Source organism: Engraulis encrasicolus, chromosome 5 (assembly GCF_034702125.1).
Source record: "Engraulis encrasicolus isolate BLACKSEA-1 chromosome 5, IST_EnEncr_1.0, whole genome shotgun sequence".
In the NCBI taxonomy this organism is placed as follows: Eukaryota; Metazoa; Chordata; class Actinopteri; order Clupeiformes; family Engraulidae; genus Engraulis; species Engraulis encrasicolus.
The window spans coordinates 49,168,754-49,187,598 of NC_085861.1; the positions used below are offsets into that span (position 1 = coordinate 49,168,754).

Sequence of the window (18,845 nt, forward strand, 5' to 3'; positions counted from 1 at the left end):
AACCTTTTTGACAGAACGTCGCCATATTGCTCTTAGCTAGGGCTGCGAGAGAATTTTTCTTGGTCAACATCTTCATTAAGTTGTTTCTTGGTTTATGGGTAAGTGAAATATGCATCGCAATTGACACACATGTGGAAGTGAAATATAATGTGATATGTATTGTTCCGAGTACCCACCGGGTAACATCCTATGGAAAGGGGTGTGTAGGTTCTAGTAGTGTTGAAGTCAGCCAACGAGTTGTGGGGTAAGCTAGTTCACTTGGCAACATGGACAGAGGCAAAAACAGAAGCTAACTTGGCAGCTAATTTGACCGCTTTGTCTGACATAATGAGTACCACAATGTGTATTACCTGGACAATCGCATGTGTTAACATTTTCAGGTGTGTGAAGGCGTGAAAGCACTTGTAATCGGCGATGTGGCAAATAATGTTTCTATAATAGCCAGCTAACATGTTAGCTGGTTTTACACAGCACACAGTGAAGCCAGGGTCACACCTCTGTAAACTGCCTAATGTCGACGGTACCTGACTAAAATATAGGGTGAGGACAGAGAAAGAGGAGACTTGTCAAAATGCAGTCTAAACATTGCACATGAAACTAACATTAAACTATCATCCTCCTAACCCCACACGACTATCATTTCGAGCCAACCCTGCCACACCAAGAAGACACTGAGAAAACGTTGACCACGCCTGTTATAAATAAACAGACGGGCTCCTTCAACAAAGTGGACCACCGTCCACTTTTCATAAATTGTTTGAAGGCCATTATAAAGGTTTATGAAGATCCCCAAAAACGTTTTCGGTCTGAAGTGTGTTGATATGTTTCCCTCACCTCTGGCAAGACCAGAGCAGAAATTATGACGGGTCATGTGTCAATAATACGTCCTGCAAATGTGTGCGTGATAACATTTGAAATTGTATGTCTCACTTCAGACACTATGGCGAGCCCTGGGAAGGATAACTATCGGATGAAAAGTTACAAGAACAATGCGCTGAACCCACAGGAGATGCGCCGAAGAAGAGAGGAGGAAGGGATCCAGCTCCGCAAGCAAAAGAGAGAGGAACAGGTTAAGTAGAACTGTGACTGTCCATGTCAAGAGAAAGCTATCTGTCAAAGAGGGTCCAGCCATATACACCAGTGTGATAAAAATATACACTGACGCACTTTCTGTGAGATGCTGGAGAGAAATCCTGGTCAGCAGTTTTCAAGCGACTACATACAGTAGAATGCCAAAGGCAAAATCTCTCAGCTCACACACAGCAATGTATCACATCTTTGTTAGATGCACAGTCGTCCATGGCTTTTTTTTTTAGCTTGAACTCTGGTTTGCCCATCAGAAAATATGCTATAGTCTGATGATCTCTCTCTCTCTCTCCATAGCTTTTTAAGAGGAGAAATGTGGCCCTACCACCAGGTGACGAGGCCATGCTGGAATGCCCTATCCAGGACCCTGATGTCAGCTCAACTGTACCACAATCGGGTGTAAGTACTTCTCAACAATACATTATAATAAAACAGTAACTAATTGGAAAAAGGATGCAATTTATCTGCAAGTGCTTGTTAATTGGTGCGCTATCAGACAATCGTAACCCAATTTGCTTTTTTTTTTAAAGTGCTAAAAAATGGTCAGTTTGACTTCATCAAGCAGGTGTTTGTTACGAGCGATGATGGTCACATTTGTAACAATGGTGTGCACATGTGTAGTAGCCAGGCCGTGCCCTCCTGATGCAACAGCTTCAGCGTTGCTACCAGTCCGGTCAAGAGCAATGCAACGCAAAATCGGGAACTCCTCCCACTTTGTTGGGAAGCAAACAATCATTAGAAAACCAAGGGAGGCCGTTTGGGAAATGGCGTTTGAGAAATGTTAATTGTTATGCTCTTGGTCAGACCAAGTCTCAAAGAGATTTGAAAGTCGATAATAATCAGGCTACATTTGTGGATCCATGCAGGAGGGAGTCATCACTCCAGACATGATTCAGATGCTCTTCTCAGACGACCCCGACCAGCAGCTCATAGCCACCCAGAAATTTAGGAAGTTACTGTCCAAAGGTATGTCCTGTCCTGCCATGAACTCACTTGCATTTTATACCTTTTGTTATGTTTTTTTGTCCTCCCTTTGCTTCCAAACTAGCACAACTAGAAAAGATTGTTTGTACGAGATGATGTCCAGAAACAAAATCTGACATATGTTAACTGAGGAAGATGGAAGAGAATACCAGATCTTGAGTACAAATGGCTAAGTCTTTGCTTTCTCCCATAACAGAGCCTAATCCCCCCATTGACGAGGTCATCCTGACTCCCGGCGTGGTCAATAAGTTTGTAGAATTCCTTCGAAAAGGCGACGACAGCACACTGCAGGTGGGTGGCACTAATGTGAGATTCGCCCAAATATGGATTTGTTGGTTTGTTTGTTAGTTTATTATTGCCTGCCAGGTTTCGACTTTGGTGTGCTGTGACTTGGGAATTAAGAAGGTGAGTGAAACATCAAACCTATGACTGCTGCAGTCAAGGACATTTATTCACATTCAAATGACAATAAGGCAATCTGTTACAAAAAAAGGGTAAAACTTCCATCCATTCCAATCAACGCAAGTGATCCAGAAATCAAAGAAGATCAGTAGACCCATAGATCTACAGTATATAAAAGAAGTCTTCTCTATACAGATCTATGAGTAGACCTACTGGTATGTTGCGTTACCGTGCAAACCCTCCAAATAACAAAGCGTTTTCTTTTTTTTTAAGATATATATTGGGGGGGGGGGGGGGTGCCTTTATTTGTGAGAGACAGGAGAGAGAGACAGGAAGCGAGTGGGGAGAGAGAGATGGGCAAGGACTGGCAAATGACCCGGTCCAGAATCAAACCCCGGTCGGCGGCGTAGTAACCCAGTGCCCGATCGTTAGTCCTCGGTAGGGCCAACAACAAAGCGGTTTCTGACCAACTGCCCCACCGACTGACATGACTACTATACCGTACTGGCTGCACACGACTAAAAAGATGTTGTAGAGATGTCTTCATCAGGTGTGTATGGTTTGTGTTTGTGTTAATAGTTTGAGGCCGCCTGGGCCCTCACCAACATTGCCTCCGGAACATTCCTCCACACCAAAGTAGTCATCGAGACCGGGGCCGTTCCCATCTTCATCGAGCTGCTCAACTCGGAGAACAAGGACGTGCAGGAGCAGGTACAGAGAAGTGGTGCTGGTTGTGGTGGTGCACGGTGGGCACAATACATTACCACACATCCTGTATTTATGCATTCAAACTTAAACACTCCAGGCTGAGGAATGAAGCTGCATGTGGCTGCAGAAGTGAGCAACTATACCTGGCTCTCTTGTTCACATGGGTTACAAAACAGTTTTGGAGGGTTTTTTTGTCTCTAGCATATACTAGGTGAGGTGGGTTGATTTCCAATCCAATTGTACACATGTGCCCAGATAGTTCGCCATAGAGAAGAATTGGCAAAGAGGTTGAATAAATTGATGTTGGTGTTGAATAAGTCCAGGATAGAAAATATAAGCGTCACCTAGTCTGTTTGGGTCTCTTGTCAAGTAGGCCTACATACTGTATAATCGGGGCACATACAGTAGTTGCCACCAGTTACTTTATGTGCACAGTTTTATGTACACAACAAATGCAACGATTTTTTTAGCATGAGCTTGTCTGATGATGCTCTGTGCCAAACCAATAGACAGTACGGAGGGACGATAGTCATTTATTATAGACTCCTCACACTGTGCTTTCCTAGTAAGTTGTATGAATTCTGAGAAAGCACCTCAAGGGGTAACTTTACATGTGAATACAAGGAACAGGCAAGTGCAGAGAGAGAGAGCCAGAGAGCGATATGCAAACAGCATTAAAGAGAAAAAGGTAGACCGAGATGGACAGAGAAAAAAAGGAAAAGAACAGACTAGAGAGAGAGAGGGAGAGACCCAGGGCTACTTCCCATGTGACACTGAGAGAACATCATCTGAAGTAGTGGGACATCAGGTATATGGAGGTTGGTAACGTGCTGTGTTGCAGGCCGTGTGGGCGCTTGGAAATATCGCTGGGGACAACGCAGAGTGCCGAGACTACGTCCTTGACTGTGGCATCCTGCCCTCTCTACAGCAGTGAGTGTCTTTGTTTCTTTGTGTTTATGTTTGTGTTTCGGAGAAAAGAGAAAAACCAAAGAAATCTGCTATTGTTCTAAAAGTTCTTAACAGGTGCATGTACAGCAACTTCAAGCTGGAACTTTAAAAGTTGACCAGAGGCGTTTAAAGTGACCTCAACTTTCATCAGCTTCCTCCATGATGTGTATATGACATACCATTACAGTACACTCCCTAAATAGTAAGAGTGCATTTAGCTCTGACCATAGAAGTGTGATGTGGTCGGAGTTGCAAGCTGCTGTGTCTCTCTTGCGACTTGTTCCTGTCAGACACAAGCTTTGCAGATCAGGTCTCACTATGGCACTTAGCCTAGTAAACTAGCCCCACCCACCTGCGGGCAAAATTATTTTTGCCTGCGAGCGGGTCTAGCCTCGAACAATGCCCCAGGCCCTGAAACTGGCGGACCAATCACAACGCAAGAGATTTGCTTTGAATCTTTGAATGCATTTGTTTTGAATCTTTGGATGCAAAGCGGGTGGGGTTTTGGTCAGAGCGTTGGCCTATAGGCACAGGCACGGTTTGAAAAACAATGGGTTGTTCCCATCAACAATCTTCCGATGTCTCAATGATCAGGGCCAGACTAAATATTCACATTTAATCTCACATTTAGTCTGTCTTGCCAGCCTAGATGGCACTGTCAACACTGCACTTTTGATTTGCTAGAGTAGCAATACCATGTAATGTAATCACTTTCTGAAACTTAAGTTTTAAAACCTGTTGGGTAGTAACATAATGACTGAAACGTCATTGAAACATGTTGGGTAGGATGTGTCTTGAGATGGGAATGTACAGTAAAGGAACGCGAGACAGTCGCTGGGGGAATTCCGGAATGATCTGGGCCTCAGCGCTGGCTGGCTGGCCTGCCTGCCTCTGTCTCTGCTCCATAGCACAGGCTCACCACATTCCTAACGGATCAGCTGAGCGCTCCGGAATGAGGTCACCCCCACTGGCAATGCAGGACCGGACTGTCGTGCTCTAGTAGTTCACAGGCTCAACGCAACCATTCCCAAAGGGGGTGCTAGAGCAAACCTCAACATTACCGTATTGAGAGAGAGAGAGGGAGCGGTGAAAATCAGTCCCAGTCCCAGTATCATTGTTACCGTGTGGCACATCACAGTACACAACGAAATTCAACTTTAATATTTAAATGTATCGCACATGTGAACAGCATTCACAGTGAATATGGATGAGCAGTTCTGGCCTATGGTTTCCATCCCGTGGTTGTGTTTTTAAAACTGAGGGCACTTGTCACACTTCCTCTTCTCTTTGAGATGCATGAAGCTTAGTGAAGCATCTACCTCTTCCCCTTTTTTAGCTTCCTGTCAAGCAATCAACCACTTCCAAATAATACCCAGAAGATCTAAATGAACACCAGCCAACCAGTCAAAGGCTGGTGAAATTTCAGTTTGGCTGGTTGAAAAGACCGGCTTGCTAGCCACTTTCATTCATTAGTCAGTGTGTGTTTGGCTAGTAGGAGCAACATTTACTAACCATTTTGACTGGTTATGGAAAAAGTTAATTTAGAGCCCTGCCCAGAAGGCAATTTCTGTTTGCAGTCAAGCATATCTCCTACTGTTGCTTTTTTCAGTGTCCTCTGTCTTTGGTGTTTACGCTGTCTGAGATTGAGGGCTGAGTAATTGAAATCAAGAGCCACAGATTGTGAAGGGGTGAAGGACGTTTTTCGCTGTCCCTTATAAGTTATAAAGGCACATTTAACCAAGCCAGTTCGGATGAGCAGCACAGAACAAAGAGAGCTGAGGCTAGTGCTTTTTGTCTCTAGAGTAACTTAAAATTACAGAGGTACAGGGTTTTAGGTTACAGTCCGTGGAGCAATGTAGGGTTAGTTGCCTTGCTCAAGGGCATTCCAGACGTGGATGGTATGGAATTCGAACCCTGGCTTTACCCTTTCGTTCCCAAGACCATCTCCATGGCCATTAGGTCGAGGCTGCCAGGATATGATGTCTGCTTGCATTGGTCTGGTTACAACAAAAGACGTCAAAATAAAGGTTTAACCCATTTTGTCCTAAGCCCTTTTTGGGAAAGAGTGCCTGTGTTAAATCCTAAATATCTCAGCCTCCGAAGCACATACAAGCATGAAATGAGTTACATTTAAAAGCTAGGACCCTCCTTTTGCCTTAGAATGTGTTAATTCAGCTCTAATGTACCCACATTTTCAATAAAACAGCTCAAATATCAAAATCCTGAATGCAGCATATATGTGCTTCCAGGACACAATGGGTTAAACTGTAGGAATACACTGCATGTGGCAAAAGCGACGGTAGTAACTGAGCTTGTATAGAAGAGGAAGTGTGATGAGCAGCGTTATTGGGGGTCAGTGGAATCAGATGCATAAAAAAGTTCAACTTCAGTGAACGATATGGTAATGAGCTATGACGCGATGCTTCAGTTGGCTAGTCCTCCGAATGGAATATTAATAGGTTGAATCATTTGCCGTTGTTACAGGTGCCAGATATAATTGAATATAAAAAAAGAATAAATACTCCAACACGGTACAAGCTACTTTGCTGACATTTATTTGATTATCAAAGCACAACGTTTCGACCCAACACAAGGTCTTCGTCAGGTGTCTGTGCATCAGGTAGTGGGCAGGTCTACTACATAGAATACACATAGGGGCAGGCAGAGGCTTCAGTCATCTATCTTTCACACGTCTCACATACCTTACCTACAGTAAGGCCATGTAACAATAGGCACTCTCCCCCACCTCCCTTTTGAAACCCCACTCTACACATGACGGTAGTGGTGTCAACAATAATTCAGCAATGCAATGCAATGCGGGGCATAGACAATTCAATGCGGCAAGTTTTTTAAGTTTCAATTACTTCCGTGGATATTTCAGGAGCAAAAGAATGTTAAATTAAATAAAAGCACTTCAAAGCATTGAAAACTGTAAGACTGATACAGAAAACGGCCAATAAAATGTTGCTCAGTATCTGACTACTTGTATTGCCTCATCATGACTGATGAAACATTTGCTTTGCTCTCAGTAGAAATATCATGCATTGCAATGCATTGTAGAATTGAATTGAATCGAATCGAATCGCTACCTATCGAATCGTGAGGACGTTGCCAATGCACACCACTACATGACAGCCAGCTAAGGATACTGTACATCAGTGATCCGAGTCTCCTCTGCTGCCCCTATCCTCCCCTCACCTGCACCTCTGACCTTTTCATCTTTGACCTCCAGGCTCCTCGCCAACTCCAATCGCCTCAGCACCACCAGGAACGGTGTGTGGGCGCTTTCCAACCTCTGCCGTGGGAAGAACCCTCCTCCAGACTTCGCCAAGGTAAGCTGCTACAATGATGATTAAAATGGCTCTTAAATACATTGGCCCCCAACTTTTTTTTCTCTCTTGTGTTGCCCCCCAAGTCTTTTTATGATGTCATGAAAGCTCCCTTACTTATGTTATGCGACTATGCTCCATGCATCTGGTGTTGTTTTAATAATTCCATGTATCCCCTGATTGGAATCACTGCTTTAGTGGACCTTAACGTTTAAAGCCCCATGATATGAAGTAGGGCTGGGCGGTTCTGGAAAAAATGTGTATCACGGTTCTCTGCACGATTTTTCTTTCATAAGCGGAGATTTTCCTCTACATCTCAATGTTTCTGAAGAAAAGACTGAAATTAGAAATGAGATTAAATCCTGAATTTTAATTAATCTCCATTTCTATTTTAACAACTTTTTTGGGATAAATCACATTTTTTTAACGGTATACCGCCCAGCCCTAATATGAAGCAACTTTGAATAATGTCTCAACTGTTTGGCAGCTGGTTCTCATGAACCTTGTCTCCCCCTAGTGTCTCTTTTGAAAATCCACACTGTGGTTAAAATATAAAAAAGTATTCTTCTGGTGATGTTGCTGTACAGTGTAGACGTTTTAAGACCTGTTTGCGGGAGGCAAGCTTTTGCAAGTGTGGTTTTCTGTCCACAGACAGCAACAGTGTATGAGGGGTTTTCTTTGCTGTGTTGGAGGATCAGCTGACTTGTTATGAAAATTGCAACATCATGTTATTACCAGAATAAATTGTTAAGATAAAATGCACACTTTGACCATGGAAACTAAGGATCATATGTTTTAAAAAGGGAACAGAACGAAGGGCTCTGTTATTGAATAGGTTATGGTTTTGTACGAGCTGTATGCCATTGACATTGCAGAGAGGATGTCGTCTTTGTTCCTGTCCTTCTGCCCTCTATACTTCCTCTTTGGACTTCTGTCTCTCTGTGTCTCTTTCTTTACCCTAGTCCATTCTGACATGGATATGTCTTTTCCTTGTAGCTTATTTTCAACTGCCAAATGGCAAACTTGCCAAGGACATGCACCAATGAAATGAGTGCTGTGTTTATTTAGACACATCTTAATCTGTTCTTTTCCCTTTTCTCTGTCCATCTCGCTCTGTCTTTTCTCTTTCATTTTGTTTGCCCATTTCTCTCTCTCTCTCTCTCTCTCTCTCTCTCTCTCTCTCTCTCTCTCTCTCTCTCTCTCTCTCTCTCTCTCTCTCTCTCTCTCTCTCTCTCTCTCTCTCTCTCTCTCTCTCTCCAGGTGTCTCCATGTCTGAGTGTGTTGTCTGCGTTGTTGTTCCGGAGCGATCCTGACGTGCTGGCGGACGCCTGCTGGGCTCTGTCCTACCTGTCCGACGGGCCCAATGAGAAGATACAGGCCGTCATCGATTCGGGAGTTTGTCGCCGCCTAGTCGAGCTGCTCATGTGAGACGCGCACGCGCACGCACACACACATGCACACACGGCTACTGAACCGTGAACAGAGTGTGTCTTTAAAGCTTCCAATTTTATTTGCTTTTTGTGCTACATGGAACGGCTGACGCACGCACGCACGCACGCACGCACGCACACATTCATTTGATATCATAGACTTCGATTGCTACGTTAAATATGGCTATGTTATCTGGTTGTATTTATGGGTATATTTTATCTATACACAGAGGGGGAAAAATCAATATATTCTCATACATGTATTTTACCAGGGCTGAACTACAGATTAGCAATTTTCTGAAGGTGGTCTGTTCCTTTTAAGTAGTAAGCGTGAGCGTAACATTCAAAGTGAGTGATGTAAGCATTTTAAGCTAAGGGCCATTGGGATATTGTGCACCCAAGCTTCCTCAAGTTCTGCCATCATAAATAATTATCTATAGCATATTGAATGTATGTGAACAAGCACACTTAGACTCACACACTCACTTTCTTTCATCTGTACATGTACACAGTGCACACAAGTGTGTATATATTCTAACATCCACATATATCAGTAGGCCCGCAGGGGGACAAAGGGGTATGTTGTCCCAGGCCCAGGGAGATAAGGGGCCCAGAATTGGGTCCCCATTACATTGTATGTATTGGGTGGGGGGCCCTTTCAGATGACTTTGTCCTGAGCCCAGCAAAAGTTGTCAGCGGCCTTGTATATCAGTACCCTTGTGAGGCGTGTTTCCTGCGCCGTGCTAGATAGTCCTAATGATCCTGTCTCCGTTCTCTGTGTGTCCACAACACTCACTGCACCTTTGGACACTCACTGAGGCGGCCAGGCACACACTTCCTGTGAGAGGAAGTGTACCATCTGCACACGCCAAGAGCACACACACACACACACACACGGTGAAGAACTCACCGCTCTCTCACAGAAACACTGATCGATGTGCTCCAGGCTGTCTTCCTATGGTGGCGCGCTTTAATATACAGTGCCCTCCATAATTATTGGCACCCCTGGTTGAGATGTGTTAAAAGCCTTAAAATAAATTCAGTGTTTATTGCAGAAGAATACTGTCACACTGAAAATTGTAGGAAAATGTAGCCTTCAACTCAAATGAATTGTAAGAAAATAAAAAAATCCCTGACTAAAAAATAATTATTTTTCATTAAATCACCTGTTCCACAATTATTTGCACCCTTAACAATTCCCAGGAAATAAATATAATTGAAGCATTTCTGTCATTTCTACAGTAGTTTACAAAGTTTACCAGAGTATGTAGGAACATTTAATTAGTAATTCATCACTTCCTGTTTCCCTGGGGTATAAATATGACGTGACACCGAGGCCATTTCTCTTATCCACTCTTAAACATGGGAAAGACAAAGGAACACAGCATACAAGTGAGGCAGATGTGCGTCGACCTTCACAGGTCAGGCAGAGGCTACAAGAAGATTGCCACTCAACTGCAGCTGCCCATATCCACTGTGAGAGGAATATTTAAGAAGTTCAAAACAACTGGAACAGTGGTAAACAAGCCTGGACGAGGACCCAAGTTTATTTTGCCACCACGCACAGTGAGGAGGATGGTAAGAGAAATCAAAAGATCTCCAAAGCTCACTGTTACAGAATTACATCTAATGGTAGCATCCTGGGGTCACAAAGTCTCCAAATCAACCATCAGGCGCTGTCTACACGCCAACAAGCTGTTTGGGAGGCATGCACGGAGAAAACCTTTCCTCACTCACAATCATAAACGCAAGCGTCTGGAGTTCGCCAAGCGGTATTGGGGCTTCAACTGGGACCGTGTGCTTTGGTCAGATGAGACCAAGATTGAGCTTTTTGGCAACAAACACTCTAAGTGGGTCTGGCGTACCACGAAAGATGCGCATGCTGAAAAGCACCTCATACCCACTGTGAAGTATGGGGGTGGGTCAGTGATGCTGTGGGGCTGTTTCGCTTCCAAAAGCCCTGGGAACCTTGTTAGGGTGCATGGCATCATGAATGCTTTGAAATACCAGGACATTTTAAATCAAAATCTGTTGCCCTCTGCCCGAAAGCTGAAGCTGGGTCGTCACTGGGTCTTTCAGCAAGACAATGACCCTAAACATATGGCCAAATCTACACAGAAATGGTTCACCAGACACAAAATCAAGCTCCTCCCATGGCCATCTCAGTCCCCTGACCTCAACCCCATTGAGAACCTGTGGGGTGAGCTGAAGAGGAGAGTACAGAGGAGAGGACCCAGGTCTCTGGATGATTTAGAGTGATTCTGCAAAGAGGAATGGCTGAAGATCCCTCTTTCTGTCTTTTCCCATCTTGTGAAACATTATAGGAGAATATTAGGTGCTGTTTTGTTGGCAAAAGGGGGTTGTACAAAATATTAACACCAGGGGTGCTAATAATTGTGACACACATTATTTGATGTCAAATAATTATTTCTTTATGTGGGATTTTTTCCCCACTGAATAAATGCACTTGTATTGAAGGTTGGATTTTTCTCTTTTTTTCCATTAAGGTCCCATATTATTTAGAAAAAAATAAAATAATTGGAAGCTAAAAAACACATCTCAACCAGGGGTGCCAATAATTATGGAGGGCACTGTATGTCCAGTTCAGTTCCAGTTCACGTTCAGTATGTTCAATTCTTCTTTCCTTTTGAAAAAACATACGCAACTTTTACCATAGCAGTGTGCTTTTACAAAAGACATACCTTAAATTGTTGTATTGCTTCACGAAAGCCCTACATTTATTGTTTGTCTGTTTGTTTGTTTGTTTGTTTGTTTTTGTTATTTTTTGGACAGTGCATGGTGTGTCATGAATTTTCTTTTGGTCTGTCGCTTGTTCTCAATCTGTTTTCTCATTTTTGGTCAAGACCCCAGATTAACTGTGCCAGATGCACATGCTGGAAGCCTGTGTACTTTGGACAAAGAAAAAAAAGAAACTGACATTGAGCTTTTTTGTATATGTCAAAAGGTTAATCCACGTAACACAAACCTGTGCACAAAAAATCAGAGGCTGATATGAACGTGGGTGGTTTGCACTGGTAAGCACTTTAGTGCCAAACGTAACTGATGCGAGCACCGGCACTGGCCACGTTCTTGTTGGCTTGAGAACAGTATGAATGATCTGTACTGTTGTCCCTGTCTCTGTGTGTCCTCCCTAGGCATTTTGACTTCAAGGTGGTGTCCCCAGCACTAAGGGCAGTGGGCAACATAGTGACAGGCGATGACATCCAGACACAGGTATGGTAATGCGAAAGTCATTCATGACATGTCATTCTGATTACATGGCACACAGTGTACACAATGAACGATCTTTGTATTTCACCCATCAAATGTGTGAACTGTTTTCTTTGGACACTATCAAGCTCAAGCACAATTGCATGTTTTACCATTTAATTAGCACAAATAGTATGCTTTAGTGTTCAATTTCACTCTGGTACAAACATATCAGTTGTATCACGAAAATGACCGAAAATTCTACCTAGATGTTTTTATTAATCTTTTCCTCTGGGGTGTGTGCACCCGTGTGTGTGTGTGTGTCTGTGTGTGTCTGTGTGTGTGCGTGCGTGTGTGTGCACGTGTGTGCGCATGTTTCAGGTGATCCTAAACTGTTCAGCTCTGCCCTGCCTCCTCCATCTCCTCAGCAGTCCCAAAGAGTCCATCAAGAAGGAGGCCTGCTGGACAGTCTCCAACATCACTGCTGGCAACAGGCAGCAAATACAGGTGTGTAGCCCAGTGCCCTACCGTTAGGCCACGGCAGAGCCCTGTGTGTACTTGTGCTTGTGTTTTCCGATGAACACTGCACGTTTGATGATGTTAACCCGCTTCTGTTTTGGTCTTGTTGTCCCAGGCGGTGATTGATGCCAACATCTTCCCCGTCCTCATTGAGATCCTCCAGAAGGCAGAGTTCCGCACCAGGAAGGAGGCCGCCTGGGCCATCACCAACGCCACCTCCGGAGGCTCCCCAGAGCAGATGAGGTGTGTGTGTGTGCGTGCGTGTGTGTATGTGCGTGTGTTCTTGTAACAGCTATGCGTGTGTGTCTGTGATGAGTAGGTCTCATGCTTCTGTTGCGTGCGCATGTGTGTGTCCCCATGACTGTTCCTGCAGGTACTTGGTGTCTTTGAACACCATCAAGCCGATGTGTGACCTGCTGACGGTGATGGACTCCAAGATCGTGCAGGTGTCCCTCAACGGGCTGGAGAACATCCTCCGGCTGGGGGAGCAGGAGGGCAAGCAGAGCGGCACCGGCATCAACCCTTACTGCGCTCTCATAGAGGAGGCATATGGTACACACACACACACACACACACACACACACACACACACACACACACACACACACACACACACAAAATTGCAAAAACGTGTGCACACGCAATGGCATCAACCCTTTCTGCTCTCTCCTATAGGGTTTTCAGGCCGACCATAATGGAGCCTGTGCCGGTGCCCGCACCAGTTACGTTCGGCACTAAAGTGCTTATCTGCGAACCGCCTGTGTTCATACCGGGCTCTGAACTTTTTCCGCACGTGACTTACCCTGATGAACCTGCTGACGGCCACGTTGTCGTCACGGTTCGTGGAGAAAAAAACAAGTATTTTTCGGCTCGCATTGCAAACTAACTTTCCGTTTCGCGAACGCTAAGATCTGTGGCGTGAACACAACGTCTGGTTCGCGATAAAGTGTGGGAACGGGTACTGGCACAGTTCTCAGTCGGCCTGAATGCGCCCACAGAGGTAGCATACGGTACTCGCACACACACGCAAACACACACACACACACACACACACACACACACACACACACACACACACACACACACACACACACACACACACACACCGGCATCAACCCTCCATGCAAACACATACACACACCTGCATCAACACTTACTGCACCCTGATAGAGGAGGCATACTGCACACGCACACATATGTTAATACTTACAATATCACTAATACTCACTAATATTCAGCTGTGAAATACTACCGTATATATATATATGTAACAGGCGACAATCTTGTCTGACTGGTTGAATACATAAACCTTCATTTCCACCAGGGGGCAGTGTAGCAGTGCAGTGAAAACTATTTGCTACTGATGGAGAGGAAAAGAAAATGAAACCCCAATTACAGACTTACAAAAGAGGAGATTTCCGTAACAGCAGCAAACAATTTTTGCTGAAACTAGAGTTCTTACTTAACATTACAGAGGTGGTGCACATGAGAATGGTATTTTTTATTAAGGGAATTTCACAAGCTTTTTAACAATGCAAAAAAGTCAGGAGGTATTGTTCTGCTCCAATGCAAAACTTTTCTATCCCATGTGAGGGATGGTCAATCAAATAAATGGGAAAGAAAGTCTTTGAGACTGGGGCAGCTGGTTAATGAGCAAACATTGTACACATGAGGCCATTCTCAAAGTGTAGAGCCTCAAAGACATACAGTGCACACCAAGAATGAGTGCACCCCTTTTGAAAAGTAACACTCTGAACAATATTTCAATAAGTACACAGATTATTTCCAAAATATGCATTGAGTAAATGTAGTAAGTCTGTTGAGCTTACAGCCAGAGGGTAAGGTTAATGACAACTTCAATGTGGTTTTTCCTTTTTTGTGAAATTGTGGTGGTGCAAAAGTGAGTACACCCCTATGTTAAAATTCCATAGAGAGAATCATTATCTGCTTCAGTAGTCACAGTACATGTTGACATGCATATTTCTGTTGATGAAATTCAGCTTCCCAATGTTTACAGCATTCATGCAGCCTCAAACTATGTCGGTCTCTCCCTGCTATGCTTGACTGTAAGCATGGGACATTTTTTTTGTACTACTACTTGTACTACTTTTTTGTACTACACTTTGTTACTGCTTGACAATATCTGAAGTGAACTAGTTTATCATGGTCTCATCAGAGAGAAAAACGGACTAAGGCTGTGGATTGATGGAACCATGTCCTCTGCCTGTGGTCTGGTAACACCAAGACCCACACATTTTCTTTCTATGGAATTTTAACACGGGGGTGTACTCACTTTTGACCATCATTTAAGCTATATTATTAGCCTTATTTGTCTGTTAGCTCAACAAATCTTCTAATAAACTTACTGTATGCACAATTTGGAGCTCATTCACTAATGACTGGACTCCCTGGTTTTACACCAGGACCAAGCACCAAGGCCTACGAGCTACATCTGCCCTAGGGTTATTGCATTATCTGACCACACTTTTTTGTGTTACGGCAGCCAACAAGAAATTTGCTCTGGGCCAGGAAACTGGTTCTAGTGTGAATCAGTGCTCTGCTGCCTTTCAGACTGGATCAGATCAGGCTAGATTCTTGGGGCGGGGGGCATTGCTATTTTTCTGACCAACAACCTTGTTAGCATTTAACTTAAGTTTTAATGTAATACATTCATTAACAAGAAGTGTCTGTGTTATTGCATGGTTTGTAATAAGTGGGTACTGAGTAGCAGCTTCTGGTCACAGACGCTAATGGCTAAGTGCCATGTTTTTGTTACAGCTTAAGCTTTCATTTCCCTTCTCCAAAACATGACTTATTGACTAGCCAACTTTGTCTGCCCCAACCATGGCTGGAAAATAAGGTGATATACTGGACTAAATGGTGTAAAACAGAAGAAAAAAAGAAAATTCAACCCTGTGGGCATTTTTGAATCGAGTCTGTGCATTCATGTGCTCTGGGAATTATGGTAATCACTTGAGGTAATGAAAAAAGGAGGCGCACACAATACTAGTGTGAAAATGTATGTTGTAGCCGAACATTTACAACAGAAGTCAGAGGTTAAAACTGGAGCAACAGACGTCCATTCTCAATGTCTCCAATAGGCTGTCACTCTGGGAATTATGGTAAATACCGAAAGCAGACATGGAAAGGACACATGAACACCCCCCCGTTATTGTGGTATTTTCCGCTCAAAAACTTGAAGTTCTTTCGAGACTGGAAAATATCTACTTCCGAGAGCTCATGAATGCACACCAACCTCATGCATCATTCCATTTCATCTTCTGTCTTCTTGTTTTCCTCAGGCCTGGACAAGATCGAGTTCCTGCAGAGCCACGAGAACCAGGAGATCTACCAGAAGGCCTTTGACCTGATCGAGCACTACTTTGGGGTGGAGGAGGAGGACGCCAGCATCGCCCCGCAGGTGGACCAGAGCCAGGGCCAGTACATCTTCCAGCAGCAGGAGGGCCCCATGGAAGGGTTCCAGCTTTAACCCCCAACCCCCACCCTCTCTCCATCCTAGAACCAAAACCTTGTGGCCCTCTCTAATCTTCATTTTAGCCCCCCAAACGACCTTACCCCGAAGGCCTGAGCTTTCAAGGTCCTGTCGGAAGACCAACCGGCTCTCCATTCCTACCAACTCTACCAATCGTTGTCGACCTTTACGCCGCCCCATTTGCCCTCAGCTCAGTCTATCGGCAAGTCGCCTGTCAAAATGCCCAGTGGCCTACTCTACTCATCCCCTGTCTCCACACAAGAGGTGCTACTAGAGGTGCTAGGTCCAGGAGTAGCTGACAACTGGGGGAACGGGGCATTGTTACAGAGAGCTGGAAGACCATCTGTGTCCCTCCCTTGTGTGGTTTCGATCCTCTTTAACTCATCTAGCCAGCAAAATTCCCAGAAAATATCTGTCAAGACTGGGAGGGATGGCAAACATATCATTCTATTTTTTTGTGTGTGTAACATTAATATAATTATTATTATTACTATTGTTGTTATTATTATTATTGGCACTGGTGTCCTCAAAAAAAAAAAGACTTTTTACTTCATATCCCTTTTAGAATGTGAAACTACCTCTGCAGTTATCGCAAAAAGCACTCATGTGACTCGTTCAAATGCACATGGCCACCAGTGGAGGTGGACGTTTATGCAGTAGCCTACGTGCAGGTATTTCCCTCTGTTTAGAGAGGGGTCGCTGAAATACAGTAGAGATATGTACGTAGAAGAAGCAAAGTTAAACGAAACAGACTACAAAGCAACAATAAACAAACGTACAAGGTGAATCATTCATCGATCATTGGAATTAACTTTATGGACGTAATCCCCGTTTTTAAACAAGAGACATCTACTGGTTCCATAGCTCATCTGCCTTCATAATCTCTCTCTCTCTCTCTCTCTCTCTCTCTCTCTCGCTACCCCCCCCCACACACACACACACACACACACACACACACTCACCAAGCTAAATAGCTACATGAAGCAGTGCAGGACATCCAGTATCCAACTCTTTTCCGTGTGTGAGTGTAACAATTGCTGTTCCATGCCCCAGGCCACTCTCCGCTCTCTCTTGTAAGAGCACCTGGCCATCGGGGGATATTGTCATATCGAGGCCCATGTACCGTGTTTCTGTGACGTGGAGGGAGGAGGAGGAGGAGGAGGAGGAGGAGGAGGAGGAGGAGGAGAGACTGAGCAGGACGGACTGCATTTCGGAGTGCTGAGTTCAGTGGAGGCCCTTGGGCCAGTGGCACCCTGGGGTTATGGGCTGGTGGCAGCTGTCTTGGCATCTAAACAAGGACTTGCCACTTCTGCCCCCCACCCTTTCCCTGGCTCCCCTCCTTCCTTCCTCCTATCCTTGGTTTGCTTTCTGTGCTTGTGTTTTGATCTTTGATGCAGTCGGTGTGTCATAGTCAACTTATAGAAGACAATTTATCTCTTTGTTTTTTTTTGTGTTGTGTTACATTAAATTCAAATTTCGGAGAAAAAAAACAAACATTTTTCATCTCAAGTAAGCAGAGGATGTTTTGTGAATTTCCATTTCACTTGTAAAAGTGCAGCAGTACTTTCAGATTTTGACATCAGGAATTGCTTAGATTAACTAAAACAAGGAAAATAAATCTGTATATTATATATACATATGTAAGCTCTGATTTAGTTTTGTTTTGTTTTGTTTCCTTTGGTGTTTTATGAGAAGCTTCTGTAAAGACTATAGGTCGGCATTATGTGAAGCTTCATATGCAGTATCTGTGGTAGAGAAAGAAGTGGGAAGTTGCGATGGATGTCCCTGCTCTGATTCCTTGCAGCTCTGTGGAGAAGAGTGGGGTGTCTTTTTTTTGTTTGTTTCCTCTCTCAGAATCTGGGGTATGTTTCCCAACAGTGTCGTTGCTAACTTAACTTGCGACTTACTTGGTTGTAATGCAATTTCCCATTGGCAACTTAGTACCGGTAAGTTGCTAATTGGTTAGCAACAACACTCAAGAAACGGGGTCTCTCGGTGCAGATATGAATTTTCGCCCATATTTGCCATGTGTTGAGGTCTGCACATGACTACTACTTTTTGGCAAATTTTGACCTCTTACCATGTGCACCTGTGACTCAAATCAGGTCTTATAGAACCCTCTCTCTCTCTCTCTTGGAATTGAAAAGTTCTCCCCTGAAATCATGTTACTTTTGAGTTTTTGCGCTATTTTATTATTATTTATGTTTTATGATTTATTTTCTTTGACATTTTTCTGTGACAATTTAGTGTCAGTTCAGAAGGGGAGGTTAAAAAAAAACAATATATGGAGATTGTAAAATGTGTTTTTGGTTGACCATCAAGAACATTTAATCATGTATAGTTTTCTAAAAAAAAAAAAAATGTCATGTTTGTACTGATTGTATGACTTTTGTGTGTATGTTAATTAACTTTTGTGTTCTTCAGATTTTTTTTTTGGTCTGTTTGTGTTCCTTCATAATTTGTTCCCCTTTTGGTCAATTGAAAGGGGTAACGCAGAAGAGTCTCTGCTGTGAAACCAACCTTAAGAGGAGTATTTTGAGCTCCACTCTGAAGAATGTTGACATTCATGATGGAGGAGAACAAAAATAAAAAAAAACATTCTGTTCCATGAAAGTCCCATTCTGCATAAGTTTTTACTATCCTGCATAAGCAAAGATATTATATTTCATTTGGGATTCCCTGCTCTGGTTAAAGGCTCAGATCTTCATACCTGATTTCATTCCATCCAGTCAGGTG

The 18,845-nt window shown here is 43.7% G+C and overlaps 1 protein-coding gene across 1 annotated transcript; it reads left to right on the top strand.

The window, feature by feature from the left end:
* The first annotated feature begins 8 nt into the window (after window positions 1-8).
* On the top strand, window positions 9-18,390 carry kpna5 (karyopherin alpha 5 (importin alpha 6)). The gene is made up of 14 exons (XM_063199623.1): window positions 9-98; window positions 936-1,069; window positions 1,384-1,485; window positions 1,953-2,052; window positions 2,267-2,361; window positions 3,052-3,183; window positions 4,022-4,110; window positions 7,361-7,460; window positions 8,718-8,881; window positions 12,043-12,121; window positions 12,479-12,604; window positions 12,732-12,859; window positions 12,990-13,168; window positions 15,919-18,390. The coding sequence occupies exons 1-14, from the start codon at window positions 95-97 to the stop codon at window positions 16,104-16,106; spliced, it is 1,620 nt and encodes a 539-aa protein (XP_063055693.1). The 5' UTR covers window positions 9-94; the 3' UTR covers window positions 16,107-18,390.
* Window positions 18,391-18,845: the final 455 nt, after the last annotated feature.

Bases quoted from the DNA above. Each gene is read 5' to 3' on its own strand.
- kpna5 (XM_063199623.1), top strand. The intron at 12,605-12,731 runs GTGTGTAGCCCA...TTGTTGTCCCAG, and splicing joins GCAACAGGCAGCAAATACAG to GCGGTGATTGATGCCAACAT. The intron at 12,860-12,989 runs GTGTGTGTGTGT...CTGTTCCTGCAG, and splicing joins GGCTCCCCAGAGCAGATGAG to GTACTTGGTGTCTTTGAACA.